Source organism: Hoplias malabaricus, chromosome Y (assembly GCF_029633855.1).
Source record: "Hoplias malabaricus isolate fHopMal1 chromosome Y, fHopMal1.hap1, whole genome shotgun sequence".
NCBI lineage: Eukaryota > Metazoa > Chordata > Actinopteri > Characiformes > Erythrinidae > Hoplias > Hoplias malabaricus.
In genome coordinates, this window is record NC_089820.1 from 29,188,654 (window position 1) to 29,206,644 (window position 17,991).

Consider the following 17,991-nt stretch of genomic DNA (forward strand, 5'->3'; position numbering starts at 1 on the left):
TGCCAGGCTCGCGCTGTGGTCAGAAGCCAACGGCCAATAGAAACGCTAGGCTGGGGGAGTGATTCAGGGGTGTGACCAATCAGAAAGCTGTATTCAGTGAGCTTCGTAAACACGCAGACGGACGGGAGCTTAAACTGCCAAATTTCAAAATAAAAGTCAGTTTAAAAACAAACGAGTATTCATTCAGACCTCTGATAATGTTTATGATTATGTTATAATATGCAGATTTTGAACAACTGCAGTTAACGTCTAAATATATGGCTAAATTTAGATGTTAGATTTATCTGTTTTGTTTGTTCCATGAAGGGATGTATCAGGTATATTAAAAAACAGCAAATACAAAAATAAAAATAAAAACTAACAATATTCCTTCAGACATACTGTATAACATATGATATGAATTTTAAGAAAATATTTTTTGTCATTTGCTTATCATACTACCAACTATCTATATTCTAATTAGTAATGTTGATAATATATGTAATATTATATCATATATACGTATTAAGTACTAATTAATATATATATATATAGATACCTGATACATATATAAGAAAACATTTAATTCTTTTCTACATAAATATATTACATTTACTACTATTGCTAAAATGATTACTATTATTTCAGCATGTACATTAAAATCTACTACAACTACTACTACTACGACTAATAATAATAATAATAATACTTGTGATACTTTTGAATTTTCTTTCTTTTAAATATATAGTTTTAATCAAATTTTACACGTTTTATTTCTTTTCTCTGTTTTTCAGCAGTGTGCAGGTAACACTTTTCATACTTCATTTTTATTCTCCTACATGCTACATTTTAATTTAAATTTTCTTGGTATTGTCTCATTGTTTCAGCAATTTGAATGACTGTGGAGTACAAATGACCAAGCCTTATATAATAATAATAATAATAATAATAATAATAATAATAATAATAGTATTTCTATAATGTTAGAAGAAATAAAAAAAAAAGACAGTAACACACAGAATGAGTAAACCATTTAAATGTGTATTTAATAACAGAGAGTAATATAGCCCTTCGATAAATGTCCTCACAGTGGACACTGTTCCAGATGAAATGAGGTTGAGGGCTGGTTTCACAAGGCCTCACCTTGGTGTTATTAAATTTATTTACAGTGGACCGACGGTGCCAGGATTTCATGTCCTTTTATCACCATTACATCACGTGGACACAGACGTTTTATGCAATGAGTCCAGAGAGGAGAGGAGTGTTTAGAGGTGTGTCCCAGACCCTTTTTTTTTTTTTGGAATTAGTGTTTGTAATAAATAATTCATAAATAGTCTACAACTGCACGTGTACACGAGGACAGCGAAGCTGTAGAGTGGCCATTTCTCATTCTCTGGATCAGGGGGTGATAACAAGTGCCCTCTACACATCGTCACTGCTGCCTTTGGGGAGGACTGTGAAGATGAAGGTTCAACTGAGGCCTATTACACACAATTCCTTGAGATAACGGAAAGGACCAATCAGAACCGACGGTTTTGTTCAAGGATGATCAACATGGCAGAGAGCAAGGGATTAAGATGCGAATGCATTTGTTTATTAACTAAACTCCTCACTGAAATGCATTGTGTTTGCAGTCTGATGAGTCCCTGTAGATTCAGAAAGGAGCTTATTTAGAAACAAAGGTACAGACAGGCACTTGTTTGACCTGCAGACCCCACACATCTCAACAGGACTCAGGTTTTCATATGGACTCTAGGCCTGAGAAGGGTGCAGCTATCTATTTCTATTAAAATAATGAGGGCAGCAGTGGCCTGGGCGTGTAACCGGAAGGTGGCTGGTTCGATCCCCAAAGCCGGTAGGTCATGACTGAAGTGACCTTGAGCAAGGCGTCTAATCCCCTACTGCTCGCTGGGCGCCCACGTGTGCTCACTGCCCCCTAGTGTTCACTAGTTTGTGTGTGTAAATGTGTGTTTCACTGCACAGATTGGGTTAAATGCAGAGAACAAATTCCTCTGTGTGCAGCACAGTGGCCAATAAAGTGATTCTAATGACATCACTACACCCTGCACAGGTCACAAAATCATTCAGAACAACACCAGTTGTTCCCAAACTTTTTGCACTGCTTCTTCTGTGAATGAGAATATTTTTGGAGCCACACAACACACCTTTCACTTCCAGACTCCAGACTGGAATTTATTTTAAACGCGGAAATTCATACATATTGTGTGAGTGTGTGTCGCCCTGTGAAGGACTGGCGCCCCCTCCAGGGTGTATTCCTGCCTTGCAGCCAGTGATTCCGGGTAGGATCCGGACCCACCGCGACCCTGAACTGGATAATGGCTACAGACAATGAATGAATGAATGAATGAATGAATGAATGAAATTCATACAAAACTTCAAGTGCCTCTTCCTCTTTAGAGTGGAATGATTGTGAACCTCATTAACTTGCTGCTCCTGTGGCGGTGCAAAGCGCACTTTGGGAAGCACTGGACCACACAGCAGTGTTTACTCTATTACAAATCACAAACCCAAAGAAGTTGGGACATTCAAATACTTGCAAAAGCAGTGATAGCAATGACAGAGAAATTCTCTCATTCCAAAAACAGCCCTCGGTCCTTGATGTATTTCCTTATGAACGTCTGTGAATTTGTGCAAATATACCTTTATCCAGAGGTGATGACATCAGCACATGGCGGCCGTGTCGAGACAGGAGCATGTTCACCACCCTCCCTTTGATCCACATTTCATAACAGAGGACTGAAGACATGAGCTGTCTCAGTGTTTAAAGCTGACTTGGCCATTCCTCCGTTATATATGTCTTCAGGAGCAAACATAAAAACCTTCAGTTTGAGGAGAAAAAAATAAAAAATAAAATAAAATAAAATGTTTATAATTTCTCATTTGTTTATATTTGATTAATTAATAGCGAATTATAGACAATGGTACTAACGTCTAATTTGAGGTATTTTGTTATAGATTCCATGTAAATATAAGCATTGTGATATAAAATTAGTCAAAATTTAGGTTTTGTTGTCCAACCTAGCAACAGTAACTATGGAGAATCAGTTTCTTATTCTTTGCGAATTTGTTTTTATTTCAAAGAAAACAAGAGCAAAGAAAAACTGGGAAAGCTTAGTTCAGCCGGACCGCCATTAGCCACATAGCCATTAGCCACATAGCCGCTGTCACAGAGGGGTTTCTGTCATTTCAAAAACAGGAAAAGCCCAAAGTACATCCCCTTGTCATTGGAAGGTCTGGAGAAGCTTTGGTGCTTCATATCAATGTCTGGTGTTTATTCTGTGATCCTTGTGTTTTACAGAAAAAACGGAGCAGGTAATAAATGCAGAAATGAAAAAAGGAGCACAAAGTTCTGTTCATAAAATATAACAACGTCATCAGTGTTTTTCTTCTTAGTTTTCTTTAAAGATAAACACTAGACGATCTACCACCAAAAGAACAAAGACCAAGAACGGTTTGTTGATTTAAGAGTTAACAGTTACTTATTTATTCAGTGAAACAGGTTCAAACATGTGAGGTTTAATGTGGCTGTGTCTCTCCACCACAAAGACACACACTCGGGTGAAATAAGATTCAGCAGTGCACCTCTCTCTGTGAGAAATAACACTGTGGAAATGTTGCTGAGTTCAGAGGCGTCCTGCTGAGTTTGTGAACTAACCAACGAGCCAAACACAGCCCCAGAAACACACACAAATGGAGCGTGTTCCTGCTTACTTCCTATTATTCAGCCATGGTTCGAGCTGAAGAACCTACTGTTCTTTGTTTTTTGTTGGTGGAAAAACGCAGAACTGCTCCAAATTTAGTTTAGTGTGAAATATGTCTGACCTTACAAGAGAACCTGTAGTAGCGCCTCCTTAAGTTATCTCTGTGAAATACGGCTGAACTAACAGTTCCTACTCGCACATTTACCTTTCAACAATAAGAGTCACTCACTCAAACGACTCTTCTAGAAATATTACTCGCTTTTACATCACATGGATTTGGAATGAGAAATAAAAATCAAATAACCATCTGTTTTTCATTTTTAATATGTTTTTTAAATGAAAATAGAATGATCAAAATGTGCACAGACCCTTGGGTCAATTCTTCACGAATCCTTTTTCTAAAGAAAACCCCCAAAAAGCTCTCACTGGATCATTACAACACTTTTCATTTCACTGAAGTCTCAGGGCTTTGTTTTGTCTCAAAGAAACTCTTTAATTAGAACATGAACGGATATTTACAGCAAATTAAGCCAACAGCAGTAACAACATTATGGGTGAGGATTAAAAATAAGAAAATACAATTCATAAAAATAAAACTAATAATAATAATAATAATAATAATAATAATAATAATATATTAGAAAACTAAACCTGATCTAGAACCTGTTAAAGAGTTCACAGATGGAAACACTACTATCATTTTAAACATCAGATAAAATTCAGATTCACGGTCAAATCAATAAATCAATAACTCAAATCACATTCAGTTACAAACAGCATTTGGCACTGGCACGTGTCGTCAGGAGGATCTCACTGGGCAAAGAAAACCACGCATCTCCATCATATTTGTCCAGATTTGTATTGTTCTGCATCATTCAAACACATCACTGGCTCTTTTTTCTTCACGTTTTTATTACCCTTTAATTGTATTTCACTTTGTTGTGTTTATTCTTAATATTATTAATCATAGTTTTTCCTATTAAACACAATGATATATATATATATTGTTATATTATTATTATAATTATTATTATTATTATTATTATTAGGCTGTATGAAAATATTACAATAGAAAGACCAAAAATAATGCTCCAAAATGGGCTTCTTATATAAATATAAGAACAAAATATCTTTGCATTAATTTGCATTAAAAGCAAAAAAAAAAAAACATTTAATAAATATCAATTCGATAACTACTTTGGAGATACTTTTTTTTTGTTTTGGAGAGGAATGGAGAGACTGGACAGTGACAAAGTAAAAGTCTCAAACTGTCCTCTGATTACCTTATGTATATTTTTACAGATGCATATGACTCTATTTGAAATATAAGAAATGGGTACGGTTAAAGTGACAGTTTCACAAAAATGGGTTTTATCTTGAATGTAGTCAATTAGCAAAAACATGGTTGGTGGCTAAAGCTAGCCTTAGCACTGAAGCTAATGTAGCTAACAACTGACCTATAAATAAATAAGTAAAACATCATAATAAGGTGCGAATTTAAATTATTACAACACACTATTATCTACAAATATGGACTAAAGGATGTCTCAGTTTTAGCTAAACACCTCTTTGCTAATTAAATACATTTGAAACAAGAACAAAAATGATAAACCTTTGATTTTCTGCCAAACTATCACTTTAACATCCAGGTGGATGACACTTATTGCTTCATCAGTTGAGTCACATTTGTAAGTATTTGAACCCTGATTGGCTGTTGTGTTCCAAAATAGCAGCGATGTTGCCTAGTGACTAGTGGTTAGCAAGACTTGTCTAGCTAGTATACAACGTAATAAAATGCGCAGTTTTCTCCTGTGAGGTTTTTCACATTATCAAACAGCCGGATAAACTGACACCTAATAGACTATATATGCCACTCATTCTGTATTAAACCCTATTTAAAATATTGCTGCCCCTGTGTGGGTGACCCGCTCTACAGAGCATAAACTGGGGCTACAAAACTGAGGCAGCAAAACAATTTGATTAGCATTTATATTGACAGCAGTTAAATATGTACCACAGTGCAATGTCATGTGAGTGTATATGCAACTTTTTAGCCAATAGCAAATCTTGCTAATCACATGCAGACTACACCTCCACATTAGTTTAAAGAAATTATGGTAAAATCAAAATACAAAAACAATACAAACCCATTCTTTCAATAATTATTTAGATTCATGACAATACTAAAATGCAGATATGTCAGAAAAAAAGGGGAGGGTTGGGGATGCGGATAATGTAACCCAACAGTGCAGTAAAGAATTGGTAATGGACTTCATAACTTCGTAACATGGAAAAACAGCATTAGCTCCAGACGTTTAGGTACACGCACAGCGCAAAAACACAACACAAGACAATTCTCTTCATCATAATCTCAAATCATAATTCATTACAAACACAGAGTAGAAATGTACTGCATGTCACAAAATGACACGTTAATGTAGGGTCGCACTGATACAACGTTGCTTCGATATTTCGATAAATGACCCAGTAACAGCATTATAAAAAAATTAAAGGAGATGAATGCAGAATTACAGAATTGACCAATCCATGCTACACCCACAAATACGCTCATCTGTAGCTAAAAATACCCTTCAGCTTGATGAGAAACGCCATTTCTGTTTATATCACAATACCTATATACTAGTTTTACAAACTAACGTAGCATTTTAGCACTACACCCTTCTGAGTAAATATAAATGATTCACTGGGTTACGTTCTCAATATATGGAGTGCGCTTAATCCTGAAACACCAACACTACCGACTTGAGCTCTGTTTTGTAGATAATTCATAAAAAATTAATAATTTCTCATTTGTTTATATTTGATTAATTAATAACGAATTATAGACAAATGGTACTAACGTCTAATTTGAGGTATTTTGTTATAGATTCAGTGTAAATATAAGTATTGTGATATAAAATTAGTCTAAATTTAGGTTTTGCTTGTCCAACCTAGCAACAGTAACTATGGAGAATCAATTTTTTTGGTGGAGCTTCAAGAGGTCAATTGTAATATATATATAAAATAAACAGCACTGATGCACCCTTTCTTAAATACTGACAACTTACAACACTTCACTCTTCACAAAACAAAGTCGTACAGACACATTACAATGATTTTTTTTTTACCTTCAAAAATGTTTAGCAATTAATAATAATTCAAACACGCTATTACGAATAAACCGCTTGCCAACAACTGGAACAGTTGAGAGAAATAGAAAAAATATAACTGAAGTTTATATTAAAAAAGCAAGCAGACACGTGCTAAAATATAAAAATAAACACTCACTAAAAACACACGCACAGCTGCAGTGATCTGTAACGATGGCCGACTGCAGTTTATTGGGACAATCTTCAGTGTTTAACATAATCCCAACCCAAAATGAATGTACACAGCTTCCAATTTTATCCCAAATGTCATTAGCTTTCAGCTACGAGGCTAATGCAGCAAGAATAGAATATTAGCTTTTCTAAACAGTTTAGCATGGCTAAAACTGCCTCAAACCACAGCTTTATTAATTAACCTCTAATTCATTATCTTCATTGTCTGGTCTCAGACAATGTATTTCACACATAAACACACAAATTCTACCATCAAACTGGCTGCTACTTTTTTAGCGAAGCTTGTTAGCATTAGCCTCATAGTTCCAGTGTAAAACCAAGGTACAAAGTACAGAGTGCATTTGGTTAAGTTATTAACTTCATAACTTCAAATTAACTTCAGTTAACAAAACGTATTTAAATTGAAATACAACTGTATAACTGTATAATTTCAAAAAGTCTCAGCTACAGGCAACAATTGGGATAATTAGGAAAAATGAAAATTAGAATTGTTTTGGTCACCATTTCAAAATTTATGACAATCTTTCCATGTCATGTTTCATTCAAAGTATTATTAATATTTAGTTCTTTTAAATTATATATCTAATAACCGTTACATAAACAGCTTTAGTTGATTAAAAAAAACTAAAAGGATTTTCTGAGGAAATAATACACAGACCCTCTCACAGACACTATTTCACTCAAAATGCTACAACGCTTCTATCCAGTTATTTCTTTTATAAACTGGGGACTAAGCTCATGAATAAATTAACTCAGATAGTAACAGTTAAAAACAATACATATTTTTGGAACTAGGTAAAGCTTTAGCTCTTCAGAATATTCCCACATTTTTCTAGCTAGGCATTCCACCGTTTTATTTTTATACCACAGAAAAAACATATGAAATGGGGCTTTTGGAGCAGCAGCACACGAGCCTAAGTTTACCATGCCTAATGCCAAGTGCCAGCAAGAGGGGCATAAAACTGGCATTCAGCTCTGTGTTCTCTGGAGTGAAGGAGCTCCAGCCTGTACCTCTGGGACAAGTTGAAATGGTGTTTCATACGTTAGCACCTGACCTCAGTAAAACTCTGTTTAGTGTAAAGCCTTCCCAGAAAAGCAGAGACTGTTACTCCACCACAGTATATATTTCTCATCATTATTCTTCTCTATTTTTAATAAAAGGTTGAGAGAAGCTGTGCAACTCTGATATTTCACTAAACTGTTCATTTTAACCTGGAAGTCTGGCAGATAACACTGCGCCAGGGACCGTGGCCAGGCTCCAGTTTTACTGATAAACTGATTTCCACAGAGATGCTGACCCAAATAACACCAGCACTGACCTCAGCGGACTTTGATTTAAAGCTGGAATGGTGGAAATTAGCATTAGCAGTGGACGGATGGGTGAATGGATGGATGGATAGAGAGAAAGTGGCTCAACTTCACATGCTCCCTGAGTATTTATATGCCAATTTACAGTGGAACATCTTTAAAGGAGCAATAAGTCATTTCCTCCAATGACGATCCTTCAAGTTAATGTTATCAGTTAATACCCAACAGAGCAGGGCCCCCCCACCACTGATACACCCAGGCCTGCTCTTTTATCCTTTGACTTTATAGTGACACCTATTGGGCTGGATGTGTCAGGGATTCAGTAATAAATCTATGGTAACTATGGCCACTATCCTCACGGATTTTGTAATTTTTTATGAACAAAAAAAACGACTGATTGCTCCTTTAATGGTGCTTATGCTGCACTACGCTCTTCTGCTCAATCCACACACTGAGATCAAAGTCAATATTAATACAAACACACTGTTTTTAAAAATGGAAATCAGTGTTTAACTTAAAGTAAATATCGTGGCGCCTCAGTATCCAGACTTTACTGATATTCAGTGTTAAGTTAATGTCGTCTGAAGCGGTTTTTAAAACTGAACATAAGTTCACATCTTTAAAAGAAGGTTACTTTTATTCCTGAAATGTTTAAATTACTATTTTTCCCTCAAATACGATAAACTCAGCAAATAAACTGAATTTTTACAACGAAACGTTTCCTTTTAGAGAATGTGTTCCCTTACTTTTTATTTAAATTTAACTAATCATTTGTTCAGACTTTTCCTGTTGTGTGAGGTTTAACTTTTAACTTTAAAAATTAAAAAAGATCTTCAAGTCTTTACAAAGTATGAGATTTTCCAAATGCTAAAATCAAGCTGAAAATAAAAGAGTATTCATCTGTGAACATGCTCACAACTTTCAAACACACCCACACACTAACAACACACACGCACACAGAAGTAAAGCAAAGTAAAAGTCCTGATATTCACCAGAGGGGTCTATTGCTATAAAGGAATGGTATCAGTTAAGAAACTAACTCCAGTGCGCTCTTATACAGCATTAATGATGATAATAATAATCAATACCATCTTTCTGTCCGCAAACGTGTGTTTATACAGCTCTGGTATTTTTACTAACGTTCTGTAACATAATAATGTTTTGAAAAAAAGCTGGAAATGGAAATGCGTCCTCACCACTGATGATAAATATTTAAATTATTTTCATAAACGACACTGACGTGACTCTCCTTTAGCCACAACATCACCATCAAATCCCAAGGAGGTAGGGACAACAAGAGGTTAGAAAAGGCAGACATCTCGTGATATTATTCATAAAAGGACAGTTCCCCAGTAACCAACATTCCTGCATAATTAAGCGATAAAGATGTAAACAAATTGGTTTGGTGTTTTACAGAAATGTACAGAGTTCGAATAGTTGACAGTGAGGGTGAATGGAACCAGACGTCCTCCTCTAAACACTCCACACAGAACGTGATGTGATTAACTGGTGGTAAACCCTAGTTCTTTCGAGGCGTCGGTTTTTAAATACCTTCCTGGAGCAGGCACCTGCAGGAAAACCTTCTGAGATTTCACAGCAGTTTTCCAACATCACCTTCATGGTCACGGTTTGGAGCGGTGATGGTGTGTGTTGATGTGGAGGACAGAGAGACATCTCGCTCCATTCAGCAACGCTGGAACAAAAGCAGATTCTCTACGATCAACCACTTCACGCCAAAACACTCCGCACCACTTTGTTTACATCTGAGACACTGAATCATGGAGGAATCCACCTTTAAATGCAGACAGTGTTTTGACTGAAAACTCAATCTGAAATGACTCCCCGCTCCTTATTAAGTGGGCAAACTTTTGGATGTTATCATACTGCACTCAAACAATACACAGTGTGTCCTGTAGGGGGCACTGCTAGTCATGGCTTGATCCCAAATGGCTCAACGGTGGGTCTGTAATTCACTGTCAGTGCAGAAAGCCTTTATTTCAAGACCTAGGGCACTAAATAGGAAGTAGGGAGCCTTTTGAGATTTAGACAAAATCTTAGACAGAAAGAAGGAGGAATATTATTCACAGAATGGAATGGAAACAGGAACCGAATCCAGTGTAAAAACTCGGTATAAACGGTGGCCGATCGTTTTATTTCATCGTTCTAATCGTTAAACTGGTATTAAATGTGTTTCAGTGGCTGCTCTTTGAACTGGTCTTTGATCAGAAAAGTTGTTGTTGCTGGAACTCACAAAGAAAATGAAAAAGCCAAAATAAACACATTTCTCTATAAGGGTCTAGTTTTATGGAAAAAACATCACATTTATCTTTCGATTAACGTTTTTATCCCCAGTCATTTTGCTCTTGGGGGACAAGGAGGGAGTGGTGACGTGGCCGAAGTCTGTAATAGCGTTTGTATACGTGATATATCCTGGATATTATAAATCACACATTATAATAATATTAAATAATGCATATTAATGATAAATTAAGTGATTTATTGAAAAACAAGAGAAGGCAATGTTTTCACCTGTTTTTCAGTTCATTCTGTGTAAAATATTATTTGACTTTACTTCCTTTCCACCCCTGCCCCCTACGAGGACAGGCCCCGCCCCCGGGCCTAAGCAGCGACCTCATTGGTCGGTGGTCCTCTCGAGGCTGTCAATGACCCTGCTGAGGCGGATGTTGAGGAGGCGGATCTGAGTGTCCAGGTGATCGATCTTCTCCTCCAGGGAGCTGGGGCCTGATTTGCGCCAGTAGGCTCCCACGGGGCCAGTCATGAAATACACCGCCATGACCAGGCAGAGGGGCAGAATAGCCCTCTCTGGGTCACCCTCGAACTTCTGCAGGATGTAGAGGCAGGACAGGGCGAAGAGGGACACCCGAGCCAGCCAGAAAAACCTCCCGAATATGATGTGGAGCAGGTAGAAAAATCCCCCCAGGAACAGGGACAGAACCCAGTACAACACCAGCACAGCCGCCACCAGCACCAGAGCTCGAGCAGGGGAACTGGACACAGACGCCGGGCTGAAATACTGAGTCAAGTTTGAGGCTGGAGGAGTGAGAGATGGCAGGGGGAGAGAGTGGTGACAGAGAGGGAGAGAGAGAGAGAGAGAGAGAGAGAGAGAAAGAGAAGGAAAGGGGTAATTAGATAATTAGCTCAAACCAGAGAAACAGACACAGAGACCTAATTAATCAAACCCATAAACTGTCCATCCATTATCTGTAACCCTTATCCAGTTCAGGGTCACGGTGGGTCCAGAGCCTACCTGGAATCATTGGGCGCAAGTCAGGAATACACCCTGGAGGGGGCGCCAGTCCTTCACAAGGCAACACACCCATTCACACATTCACTCACACACTCACACCTACGGACACTTTTTTGAGTCACCAATCACCTACCAACATGTGTTTTTGGAGTGTGGGAGGAAACCGGAGCACCCGGAGGAAACCCACGCAGACACAGGGAGAACACACCACACTCCTCACAGACAGTCACCCGGAGGAAACCCACAAAGACACAGGGAGAACACACCACACTCCTCACAGACAGTCACCCGGAGGAAACCCACACAGACACAGAGAGAACACACCACACTCCTCACAGACAGTCACCCGGAGGAAACCCACAAAGACACAGGGAGAACACACAACACTCCTCACAGACAGTCACCCGGAGGAAACCCACAAAGACACAGAGAGAACACACCACACTCCTCACAGACAGTCACCCGGAGGAAACCCACGCAGACACAGAGAGAACACACCACACTCCTCACAGACAGTCACCAGGAGGAAACCCACGCAGACACAGAGAGAACACACCACACTCCTCACAGACAGTCACCCGGAGGAAACCCACAAAGACACAGGGAGAACACACCACACTCCTCACAGACAATCACCCGGAGGAAACCCACGCAGACACAGGGAGAACACACCACACTCCTCACAGACAGTCACCCGGAGGAAACCCACACAGACACAGAGAGAACACACCACACTCCTCACAGACAGTCACCCGGAGGAAACCCACAAAGACACAGGGAGAACACAACACACTCCTCACAGACAGTCACCCGGAGGAAACCCACGCAGACACAGGGAGAACACACGACACTCCTCACAGATAGTCACCAGGAGGAAACCCACACAGACACAGGGAGAACACACCACACTCCTCACAGACAGTCACCCGGAGGAAACCCACAAAGACACAGGGAGAACACACCACACTCCTCACAGACAGTCACCCGGAGGAAACCCACACAGACACAGGGAGAACATACCACACTCCTCACAGACAGTCACCCGGAGGAAACCCACAAAGACACAGGGAGAACACACCACACTCCTCACAGACAGTCACCCAGAGAAAACCCACGCAGACACAGAGAGAACACACCACACTCCTCACAGACAGTCACCCGGAGGAAACCCACAAAGACACAGGGAGAACACACCACACTCCTCACAGACATCTACACCACTCGCTGCACCCGCAAAGCACTCAGCATTGTGGGAGATCACACACACTCCTCAACCTACTGCCGTCTGGAAAAAGGTATCGAAGCATTCGAGCCCTCACATCCAGACTCCGTAACAGCTTCTTCCCACATGCTATCAGACTCCTGAACACCTAGAGACTGAGACTGGACTGAAGAAGCGCACGCACACAAACACACACACACACAACTTCACAAAACACTGGTCTGTTGGACTGAAAATGAGTGTACTGTTTACACATGTCCTGTTTACATCATGGTTCCATCCAGTTACCGTTTACAGCACAAATACACTTTAAATTGCCCCTAGTGCACTTCTTCTACTACTAGTTCTTAATAGAATCACATACTGAATTTTCAGTCGAATTCAAATATTGACCCCCCACAACTACACTTTTCATTGTTGTTCTAATTGCTCTTATATTTTTTTGAGGTTTATAATTTATATTTCGTTATTGTGCTCTGAAAACATTGTCCTCGAAACAGGAATAATAATTAAACACCTTAGATCTTAAACAACCACGACATGCTTCAACAGTGACCTCTGGAGTAAAGGGAATCATTGGTTAAAGTATTAAACAGAATGATGAATAATGTCAGAAAATGACGTGTGAACTTTGTAAAATAATAGAGAGTGTGTGAGAAGTAAAGGAACGGAGTGTGGCAGCAGTGGCTCGTGTGGCTTTTAAAGTGTGGTGTCTGAAGAGTGAAAGGAGACAGTTAGAAGCATAGAAACAAACAGTATTTAAATACAACTTTGAGCTTGTGACACAATGATTTTGTTTGAAAAATACTTCTCACAAGTTCAAGTTTGGAAATGGGAAATAATGGTTTGCAGCTGTAGAAGTGTTTAAGTGTTCAGTTAAAACATAGCTGTGTCACGTGAACGGAGTGTGTGGAGGAACTGTACGGTTTGTAAATACGGTGCCACGGCGTTCACTCTGGAGCCAGTGGAGAACAGAGCTCTATCTGTGTGAGGCCTGGAGTCTCATATGAACAGAGACTGAAGGAGGAATCGTGCAGTAAATCAACCTCAGAGCGACAGACTCCAGTATTCAGTTTTAAATGTGGAGGAAACACAGCCATCACTCCATTCATCTGCGACTTTCTCAAACAGTGTGTGTGTGTGTGTGATGCAATCTGAGCCGTTTCTGTTACACCACAGTCCTTGGGTATTTAGAAAGGTGTGTATAAGTAATTATTATAACTATTATAGGGGTGTAAACGAGAGCGGTGTAATGGAGAGGAGGGGTGTAAATGAGAGAAGAAAGCAGAAGATGGATAGGAAGGCCAAAGAGGAGGGTGGTGGTGGTGGATGTGATGAAGGAGGCAGTGACATGTCGGTTGCTGGTGTGAGAACACACAGGGGACACAGTGAGGTGGAGATGGTTGATCCGCTGTGGTGTCTCTTCACAGAAGCGGATTTAAACAGAAAAACTCACAGTCAATCCCCATAACGTCCAGGAGGTCTGTCCACAGCTTCCACAGCGTCTCCAGAAAAGAGTCGACTCCATGCACAAACCTCTCTGTGGTTTTGGAGAAGAACTGAGGAGAAAAGAATGGAAAGATCTTATTGATTCTGCAGAATTACAACACTCTCGCTGTTCTCCTGACGCTCTGGAGACCTGGGCTTTAAGGGACGTTTGGACAGTTACTGCATTAATCAATGAAATCAGGATCTAAACTGAGTTAGGAATGAACATTGTTGCCTTACAGTCTGCATTTCCCCCGACACTAACACAATTATCATATAATTACCACACAATTAGCAGCAGAACTAGATTATAGTATTAATACATCATTAATAATAATCACATTCTACAAAGAAAAGATAACACTTTATTGATCCATAGGGAAACTGTACACAGTGTGTGTGTACCCTGTGCACTGCTCTATATGTATGCATGTGTGTGTGTGTGTGTGTGCGTACCCTGTGCACGGCTCTGGTGCTGTGTGTGTATACCCTGTGCACGGCTCTGGTGCTGTGTGTGTGTGTGTGTATATACCCTGTGCACGACTCTGGTGCTGTGTGTGTGTGTGTGTGTGTACCCTGTGCACGGCTCTTGTGCTGTGTGTGTGTGTGTGTGTGTGTGTGTACCCTGTGCACGGCTCTGGTGCTCTGTGTGTGTGTGTGTGTGTGTGTACCCTGTGCACGGCTCTGGTGCTCTGTGTGTGTGTGTGTGTGTGTGTACCCTGTGCACGGCTCTGGTGCTGTCCTCTCCCAGTGTGTTACTCAGGGTGTTGTACAGTGTGCTGGCCGCCCTCCGGAGGCTGTTCCCGCTGTTCCCGCTGTTCTCTCGGCGGCTCCTCCCTCCCTCCGCCACCAGCACACACAGCATCACCGTCACTAACACCAGGAGCCTCATCTCCGATCAGAATTATCGATTAAACCCGAATCTGCCGAACAAACCGATCAATCAATTCGCGCACGGACCACCTTCAGCACCCAGGAACTGGAGGGAGAGAGAGAGCGCCTTCCGCAAGAGGACAGAAACACACTACCGCCACCCAGCGGCTGGAAGAGACAACTACAACCGCTCTAAATAACAACAATCATTATTTACCCCTCACTGCTTCATTTATGTTTTCATTGCCCCCCGACTGTACTCTTTACCCCGTCACATCGTTATTTTAACCTGCTTTTAAAAAATCAAGCAGGTTCTGAACAACTAATTCCAGCAACTCTCACCAGTAAAGATTTTATGGACTTTTTTAATAATAAAATTGAGAATATTAGACAACAAACTCAAGCCACAGGATCAAATCCATCCTGGCTGCCACCCGATGTGAATGATATAAAACATAATGTAACTCTAAAAGAAAGACTTGAAACCTTTTACCCACTCCCACAATTAACTAGAGAAGATTATCCGCAAACTGTACAACTTGCACACTTGATGCAATTCCCACAAAGGTGCTCAAAGAAGTACTACCAGCTATTATTGATCCTCTTCTAACTATAGTAAACTCATCACTTAGTCTGGGCCATGTACCCAAAGCTTTTAAACTAGCAGTTATTAAACCTATGATCAAGAAACCAAATCTTGATGCTAGTACACTGTCTAATTACAGGCCTATTTCAAATCTGCCATTTCTGTCCAAGATCTTAGAAAGAGCTGTGGCCCAACAACTTAGTTCATATCTACATAAGAATCATATATATGAAAAATTCCAATCTGGATTCAGGCAACATCATAGTACAGAGACAGCTCTTGTCAAGATAACAAATGATCTTCTTCTTGCCTCTGATCAAGGCCACGTATCCCTGTTGGTGCTTCTTGACCTAAGCGCAGCCTTCGATACAATAGACCACAATATTCTCATAGAAAGTTTAGAAAACATGGTTGGAATCACAGGGACAGCCCTATTATGGTTCAAATCTTACTTAACGGAACGTTATCAATATTCAAATTATTCTAAAGTAAGATTTCGAATTCCACAAGGCTCTATTTTAGGACCATTATTATTTACATTATACATGTTACCGCTAGGCACAGTTATAAGAAACCATGACATTAACTTTCACTGTTACGCAGACGACACACAATTGTATATTTCAGCCAAGCCCAATGACAAACACAGATTAAAGAAAATAGAGGACTGTGTAAAAGACGTGAAGGGCTGGATGTTGCGTAACTTCCTCCTTCTAAACAGCAACAAAACAGAGGTCCTGCTTTTGGGTCCAAAAGTGGCAAGAAATAAATTATCAGATTTAATTTTAAATCTCGCTGACTTTCCATTTAAACCTGGTTCAGCAGCAAAAAAACTTGGTGTCATAATTGACCCGGATTTATCATTTGATCAACACATAGGTAGTAATCACTAGGACAGCTTTTTTACATCTTCGCAATATTGCTAAGATTAGAAATGCCTTATCCCTTCAGGACGCAGAAACATTAGTACATGCCTTTATTACTTCAAGGCTTGACTACTGTAACGCACTACTGTCAGGATGCACCAGCAGCAATTTAAGAAAACTTCAACTAGTTCAAAATGCTGCAGCTAGGGTCCTCACTAAAACTAGAAAATTTGAACATATCAGCCCAGTTTTATCATCACTTCATTGGCTGCCTGTTAAATTCCGCATTGACTACAAAATAGTGTTATTAACATATAAAGCTCTACATGGGCTCGCTCCTGAATATCTTCAAGATACAATTTCCTATTATGAGCCTCCACGTTCACTCAGATCACAGAATACTGGATTTTTAATTGTTCCCAGAATTCAGAAGGCCTCAGCTGGGGGAAGAGCCTTTTCTTATAAAGCCCCCAAACTCTGGAATGATCTTCCAGAAAATGTTCGGGACTCAGACACAGTCGCAATCTTCAAATCTAGGCTAAAAACTCATTTGTTTAGTTTATCTATTGGTAGTGAATGCTCCCCCATAGATAAAGGCGGCAGATTCGGGGGGTCCATGGACACAGGGAATTATAGTAAACTGAGACGCTGGTGCTGTCGTCCCGCCGCTTCTCGCGATCACTCAGGTTTGTTGACGGTGGAGCGGAGGGATGCCAGTGTTTCAGGATGCTCCCGTGTCTGTGTGTCCTCCTGGTTCTCTCCTTTTAGTTAAAGCTGTCATAGTCAGATCTGCCGGAGTCCTTAGCCACACTCTGGAAATTTTTATATTTTCTACTTTACAAACACAAAACAGTTCAAAACTAATTCCATCCCTTTACATCTTTCCGAGTAAACACCTGCCCACCTGTCTGTCTGGACACTGATGGATGACTGTCGAGATCCTCCTCCACGCTTCAGACCAGCTGCCCACGCTCCAGCAACCACCAAGTGCCTTGAAGCTGCCCCTACACTGAAGTTCTCACGGACTACTAACTATCATCACCAGTAGATTGACCAGAGGAGGATGGGTCACCCCTTGTGAGCCTTGGTTCCTCCCAAGGTTTCTTCCTCAGCTGGGGGAGTTTTTCCTTGCCACTGTCGCCCCTGGCTTGCTCACTTGAGGGTTTTACATTTGTTTTTACATTTCGTGTCAAATCTTTGTCTTACTGGAATTCTGTGAAGCTGCTTTGTGACAACATGAGTTGAAAAGCGCTATATAAATAAATTTGATTTGATTTGATTTGACTTTAAACAAAAATTGCACAATCATTTCACTGCACCTTCTGTAAAGCTGTATTT

The 17,991-nt window shown here is 39.9% G+C and overlaps 1 protein-coding gene across 1 annotated transcript; it reads right to left on the bottom strand.

Moving 5' to 3' along the window:
- Window positions 1-4,005: 4,005 nt before the first annotated feature.
- LOC136678898 (BRI3-binding protein-like) lies at window positions 4,006-15,352 on the bottom strand. The gene is made up of 3 exons (XM_066657079.1): window positions 15,047-15,352; window positions 14,297-14,399; window positions 4,006-11,401 (listed from the first exon to the last, which is right to left on the bottom strand). The coding sequence occupies exons 1-3, from the start codon at window positions 15,218-15,220 to the stop codon at window positions 10,983-10,985; spliced, it is 696 nt and encodes a 231-aa protein (XP_066513176.1). The 5' UTR covers window positions 15,221-15,352; the 3' UTR covers window positions 4,006-10,982.
- Window positions 15,353-17,991: the final 2,639 nt, after the last annotated feature.

Bases quoted from the DNA above. Each gene is read 5' to 3' on its own strand.
- LOC136678898 (XM_066657079.1), bottom strand. From the start codon at position 15,220: ATGAGGCTCCTGGTGTTAGTGACGGTGATGCTGTGTGTGCTGGTGGCG. The intron at 14,400-15,046 runs GTACACACACAC...TTTTCTCCTCAG, and splicing joins GCACCAGAGCCGTGCACAGG to TTCTTCTCCAAAACCACAGA. The intron at 11,402-14,296 runs GTGAGTTTTTCT...TCACTCCTCCAG, and splicing joins GGACGTTATGGGGATTGACT to CCTCAAACTTGACTCAGTAT.